The sequence below is a fragment of the Tachysurus vachellii genome, chromosome 16 (genome assembly GCF_030014155.1).
Source record: "Tachysurus vachellii isolate PV-2020 chromosome 16, HZAU_Pvac_v1, whole genome shotgun sequence".
NCBI lineage: Eukaryota > Metazoa > Chordata > Actinopteri > Siluriformes > Bagridae > Tachysurus > Tachysurus vachellii.
Window position 1 is genome coordinate 4,693,870 of NC_083475.1, and position 7,206 is coordinate 4,701,075.

Sequence of the window (7,206 nt, forward strand, 5' to 3'; positions counted from 1 at the left end):
GATGTCTATGAGAATGTACAAGTGTGTGTCCATATGGATTTTGAAAAGTAATAAGAAATGGTACTTTTGTGTTTGGTTTCATTTCACTCGAGACATGCCTCTTAAATGTGTTTTATCACACTGATGTATCGAATTAACACTCATTATGAAGTGGGTTACTAGCCATAACATACTGCTTATATTATGGAAGATGTAATAAAAATGTAAACTTTATCAAGCCCTTTTTCTGAAAAAGTAGCTTTCTTTTTATCTGTAATCAGGAGAGAATACATGGAGTTGAAATCATCCACATGGCTAAACACACATCAAGAGCTACAGAGTGCTGCGTTACTCAGAGTTTCAGTTTAAACTTCTAGAATGTTCAACATTCAATTGGCTGAAAATAGAAACCTAAGGCACATATTCAGGCATCATACTGAGGCACCACTTTACCAAAAATTACATCTACTTATTGATGGGTAAAAGTGAACACAGGTTATCATAAAGGAAGCTCATCACTAATGAAGAAAGGCCAGCTGAAATCTAATGGGCTGAGAGTGGTCATGAGTTTTAAATAAACTAGCCATCAGAAGAAATCTACAAATATCCATTAATCAGCATAACAAAATCAATCGGAATCAGACATACAATTCTAAAGAAAGAGTTATTTATAGTTCATTCTGCTCCCGATGTATGACAAATCCTTTACATCTTCCCCAAAATCAGAGACCTATTTTCTGTTCACAGGTCAACGTTTAACATGAACAATCCAGCACAAAGGGAAACTACATAACAAAAGCAGGTGAATGTCATTTCCCATATTAAAAAAATGCTAGTTCATAAATATATAACATCACCCCAAAAAACATTTATTAATCAGAAGATTTATTAAGCAGTAGACTGAAATTTTACTGTAGAAAGACCACAAGAGTAAGTGGGACATAAAACACCAGTTGTTCAAGAATGACACTTTATTATAATTAAACTATAATAATTCTAATTACAATTACAAATGGATCCCAATAATTTTGGTACATTCATCCACCATCCACTTTATTAGGAACACCTGGGTGGCGAGTTTATGTTTTTAAATAGCTTTTAGTGTAATGTTTTAATTGGATATTTTGAAATTCTACTTCATTTCTGCTCATATTTTATGGCGTATTAATAATTGAGTTATACTTTTGTATTTATTGAGCTCTCAAAGTCAGACCAATTTGAGTGGCCTTAATCCTCCAAAAATGCTTTAACTTCAGGGTTTCAGGATCCCTAATGACTAGGGATCACGTTACATTTAGACACATGACGTCCCATTATTAAAAGACAGCAGTAATAAAAGAAGCAGATGTTGCACGTGACTGGTGCAGAAAAAAAAAAAGCGGCTTTGCACCAGTCTGTGACACTACTAGAAATTTATTGGACATTTATTTGTCCTTCTGCCAAGTATTTATTAGTTCAACCATTTAATTAGGGTTCATTAAAATATGATTGACTGTCTAATACTTTTCTTTATATGCTGCCTGGCTATTCAAGTCACTGGCCAGCAATAGCTACCAGTCTGACAGACTGACCGTTCTGCTGCCCGTAGCTTCTCTGCTCCCTGGGTGTACACAGCCATGGACCAGTCCACACAGCGAGCAAAGCCCTCCTTCAGCAACAGCTCTGTGATGTTCCCATTCTGTACAACACACAGTCACATTAAACATGGTGGTTGGGTACAAAAGATTCGATTTCTTGAACTTAATTGAAAAGTTGAAATTAATGCAAAATGGGTACACAATGTACTGCAACATGGGTACATTATGTATGTGTGTGTATACACACACACACATTTTATTAATATATACAGTAAAATCATCACGCTACAGAGTTGTAGAAGAGCAAACTGTTAAAAATGTTCAGTATGCCCACAAATTTATCATCAATTTATTTATTTCTTCCTAATCAAAGCACTGTACTTTGTTATTATGTCTTTAATTTCTCATGTGTGAGCAGCTGGTCTTTTAGGCATAACTTCTATAAAGTTAAAGGCAATTTTAAAGAAAATTACAATAAAATAATTCATAAGGCGTGTACAATATAGCATATTGTATTATTTATTCAGTATGAGGCTCCTAATTTTTTTTATGTCTATGTAGGAAACAATACGCTCAACTGCCTACATAATAAAATAGGCTATTTAATTAGCTACTGCATGTATACTACATGTGGTGCAAAAAAATATTTCTTAAAATCATGAGAAGCCTAGGGGAAAGACACTTTTATTAAGCATACAAGCTAGTATTAGTTAATGAGTTTGAGGGGGAAAAAAGCAATGGCTTTAATCATTAAGCAGGAAATCCAAATATTTAAGGTCTGGTGTAATGGAGCACTTTGCATTTGACTTGGAGACTAGTATGTATGTGTACTGACACTAATACAACAACAGAGAGCCAATATAATACACACACAGTACACAGACGCACAAAAAATGCTGCATTCAGCTTTATATTCAGTGGTTGACAGACAGAGCACTGATGCTAGCTAGCAGGAGAATAAAAAAAGATGCCCTGTAATTCAGACCTGCCCCCAAATAAATCACACCGGTGGAACTTGGCACCTTTTATTTGGTTAAATTCTACAATGTAATGATTAGCCAAACAAATATTCAATCATCTTTATTGATGACGATGCCTACTCATAATCATCACTAAGGTCACTAGAGTGGCTGCTAAAAAAGTGCTTTAATGTGTGCAGGGGATTGGTGTGTCTCACACAGAAACTACATTCAGGGCACAAATCACTCAGTAACAGAGTCAGTATTCTGATGGCTCTGTCCATCATACATTCCAGCATGCATGTGGCACCAGGGCAAGGAACAAGGGTAAGGTTTTACCCTGCATGTGCTTGGAAAGCAAACCTTATGAAGTATCTGTGTTGTGGGGAAATGGGACATGGTGGTTACAAAGCATAAACGTCATTACTAAAAGCCTCCACTTAAAGATAAGCTGCTTCAACTTTATCTCTGCATGCTTTGTAAGTGCTGGAATAAGGAAGTTGTCTGGGGTGAAGTAAAAGTGCCTCACAAACCGCGCATGCAGATTTCAGGATTCTGAAAACATGTGGGAAAACAAGACGGAATAATGGACCACTGGGATATCTGGATATGTTTTCACAATACATGGATCAAGGAACCTGAAAGTGAACCACAAACACACTGTCGCCAGCCTATGAGAGGAGACTGACTGGGTACGGTTTGGTCTGTGTTTATACATTAGGACGTTGAGATTTTCAGGAGATAAAGTTGTTATACCGGATGGAGGATGGTACCCAGGATGATCTGGTTGGGGCAGGACTCCAGAATGATCTGCACATCTCTCTGAAGCAGACGAGATTCAGTGAAGAACTTTGCCTCAGCTGCAAATGGCTCTGGTGTCTCTGGTCCGTCAGCTTCTCTTTTGAATGTTGGACACTAAAGGAAAAAAAACAGATGAAACAAAGATGAATGCTATGATGAAATATTTTTATCATTGGATTGTACACAGACCAGTAAGAAAGTAAACATTTGATAGGTAACAGTAAGGCAAATCACCACTCTTTTTAAAGAAAAATTTCTTAGGCTACACAACACATCTAATCCTGTGACAGATGGTCTACAACAGAGGAAAAACTCCAGCGTCCCAACAGGAATCTGGGGCATATGCATGTGAAGGTGTGTGACGAGTATTTGTATAATCTGCAAACCTGCTCAATCCTGCAATTATCCAATCATATAGTGTATGAAAGAATGTTTATTTCTTCACACAGTATTGGGAATTGATTTCATACATCACTAAAGTACAGGTAATTACTCACCTTGATTCCAGACAGCATCACAGTAACCAGGTAATAATCAGGCAGCAAGAGAGCTCGCACAACACTTCCATCACGGACATGTTCAATAATGGCTAGGTGAGTGAAAGACAGAACAGGAACAAATGTTATTGTCTGAGATCTGATTTGTAGTTGGATTACACTAACAACATGAAATTCAAGCTTAAACAAGTGGCTTTACAAAACTACACACAAATGAGCTGCTATTTCATTTTAAATTAAAAGGGGATTTTTATTATTATTATTATTATTATTATTATTATTATGTATTAAATGTTCGGACAGTAAACTACAGGACCGCTGCACACTAACAACATAAATGTGTGTGCAGTCTATTTTGCAAGTGCCATATTATTTTATTACATCCAAACATAAATATCAGGATATGCAAACTGAAATTCTGATCTTCTGCCTCATATTAACCTTCTGATCTTAATCCCAAATGTCTTCAGAGTATAGCAAAAACAATACAATTGCCCTTACTAGTCCAGCTGTGAAGGCACTGATCGTTTAACATCTAAGACAATGATCTGGATGTGGAATGACTTGAAGTTGTTGAAATACATCTCGAGACATGAGATGAAGTTCTTTGCTTTATCTGTGAACTGTTGTCAAGTTCAAAACTAACAGATGGTTTAATTAGGAAATCCTGCCTGATAGCTTAACGTATGCTGCACTTTATTTATTTATTTATTTTTTGACCAGTTTTGAAGTGACCTCGGGTTAATAACCATAACCCTGGTAGACTGGACCAAAATGAAGTCACAAGACACACAAAAATAGCAGGTGTGAACAAAAATCCACCATGAATGCCCAGTGGTGATCAGCTTATCAGAAACTTTAGTACAAAGACTGAAGGGTACAAATAAAGAAAGGAGCCCATGGCTCACCATTAACTGGTTTCTGGTGCATGGAATCCACAAAATTACGGGGGTTCTCAATGCTGTATTTGAGGTCTCGAATTGTGTGTGCGCCTCCTCCCTCAGACCACAAGCCTTTCCTTGCAGCCTTCGCCTGGTCCTCCAAATCACAGAGTCTGGCCTGCTCAGGGCTGACACACGCACACACACACACACACACACACACACACACACACACACACACGCACACAGGCGCGCGCACACACACGTACATTGTTTTTACTTCGTCTTACAGGGAAAAAAATACACAAGAACCAAAGTTGATACACTTAAACCATAGAACAAAAGCCTACAAGCACAACAAAGAATTATCATGCACAGAATTAGACATGTTAAAATGACAAACTTCTTATTAAATGATGTGAAAGTTTTAGTTTTTTGCCATTTGGAATTTTTTTGCCATCACCAGAAATATACTCTCCTTATGTTTTCCAACTCGCCACACACACACACAAACACACGCCTCTTACTTTGTGCCTCTGATACCCTCTCTGCGGACCGTGGCAAGGCCCTCAGCAACCAGCGACTCAGCAATGTTTTCTCCTGATGTGTCTGAGGGTTAAACAGCAAAATAACATTGTGGCACACTTTATACTGAGCAGTAAACATGTGTCATGTCATTGGGCTACAGAAAACATTCCTGTTATATACCATATAATGAAAAAAGTCCTTAAACCAATGACTGTTTGTAAACTGCACCCAACCGCAAACTACGCCCTCCACCGCATTACAATCTCCAACCGAACTACAAGCATCTGCAATTTACACCCCCAAACTTCCCCCAGCTACATCCCCCATCACAAGTAAGGTCATCTATCACTACAGTAATGAGTTCTGCTGCACCTAACCACCTCTCCCTGGGTCACTGACACACTACTGCAGTATACTACAGATTCCTTACAGTTCTGTCTTGTTTCTTAATTTACTAGTTCTCGTTTCATTTATAAATACATTCAGAAGCTTCAGCTAAATCACTGTGTTCCATCTTTACCCATGTTTAATAAATCTGCAGCATTAAACACACAATTCACTCAAGTTAGGTCCAGAATACGTCAAATATTTGTCTAAAAAATCTTTCTGGATTTATTATAAATCAGTTTAAATGAGCAAAGTGACTGTAGAGCAGCGTCAATGCCACACAACAAAATGATTCTTTTGTGCAAACAAAGTGACTTTTCAGAGATTTTTTACACTTTTCACTCTTTTTATTTTTTTTACTAAGAAAGCCAAGCCAGAGGATATTTATTGTGCCTTTATTGATCCAAATGAAACAAATCAGGGTCTAAGCTGCATATAGCTGCTAACTATTGTGTGAAACCATAAACAAGGCATGAAACAGTCACCTTGTGTTTATTAGTTTCTAATTTATTTTGTGCAAACACACGATATTCTCATACAGTAACAGATTTTACAAAAAATGCCTTATTTGTCTTTTATTAGATTGTATTGCAGTCATATTATTAAGTTTTTGGTGTTCAAGATATTTCAATATTTTTTTCAATAAAAATCCATTTTTGTAGTTGCGGCTAACAATGCTAATGCTAATAAGGCATTTTGTAGGTAAACCTGGCAAAATGACGTTAGTTTAAGCATAACCCTGACATACACAATGAACCGGCCACTCATTATGAGTACACATACAGAGGCAGAGATCAGTAATGAAAAGGGTTTAAACAGCCATTTGAAATAGCACAAAAGTAAAGAGACAAAGCAATGTTTCTTACCCTTTCCCAGGTACAGAACTCCATACTCTCTCCCCTGCTGTGTTCGGAATTCTACAGTAAAGCACACCTCTTTTCCAATCATCTTTTTGCGCAGGAACTCACGAGCTTGGAAAGCCCAGGGCTACAGAATACACACACCCAGTACACACAATAATCAATAACTAATTGTTAAGAGTATAAGTACAGGAAAGTTATCAATGATTATATGCACTTCAGAAAGCACATATCTTGCTGTTGATAATATTCTAAAAGATTTCAGTTTTATTAAGACTGGAGTAGGATATTTCATACGCACCTCATCTGGGATGTCCTTAGTATCAGGCTGGCTCTGGGTGGCACGGCGGGCAAGGGCACCTGCACGCACATTGCTGAGGTTGATCTGTCGCTCAGGGGGCGGGCCACCTCGTGGCTGACCTCTTACAATGATGGCACATCCAGACAGAACCTAAACAGAACATCAGCTCTTATTAAGGTAACTGCATTAAAATCAACGAATTAAAACAAACTTCTCATTGATTAAAAAGAGCAGTGTGACTCTTCTGGCAATTTAGACTACAGAGATATATCAGACACTCCATTTGTTGCAGCATTTTGATGACAGAAATAAGTGATAATATCCAAATAACAAACATCTAAAAACCAATCTAACCATAATTACATACCACTTGCTTTCAATGAACACTGTTGACTGGAAACTTTGATGGATTTTCAATTATGGATATGTGCCAGTT

General features: G+C 37.4%; 1 protein-coding gene across 1 annotated transcript in view; it reads right to left on the minus strand.

Annotated features, from left to right (window-relative positions):
* The window catches only part of snd1 (staphylococcal nuclease and tudor domain containing 1), a 68,294-nt gene that overhangs the window by 56,945 nt on the left and 4,143 nt on the right, over positions 1-7,206 (minus strand). Inside the window, exons 2-8 of the mRNA XM_060889359.1 lie at positions 6,771-6,920; positions 6,476-6,596; positions 5,222-5,303; positions 4,722-4,882; positions 3,814-3,905; positions 3,272-3,430; positions 1,551-1,657 (exon numbers count right to left, since the gene is read on the minus strand). Coding sequence (XP_060745342.1) covers positions 1,551-1,657; positions 3,272-3,430; positions 3,814-3,905; positions 4,722-4,882; positions 5,222-5,303; positions 6,476-6,596; positions 6,771-6,920 — 872 coding nt within the window. The remainder of the gene's footprint in view (positions 1-1,550; positions 1,658-3,271; positions 3,431-3,813; positions 3,906-4,721; positions 4,883-5,221; positions 5,304-6,475; positions 6,597-6,770; positions 6,921-7,206) is intronic.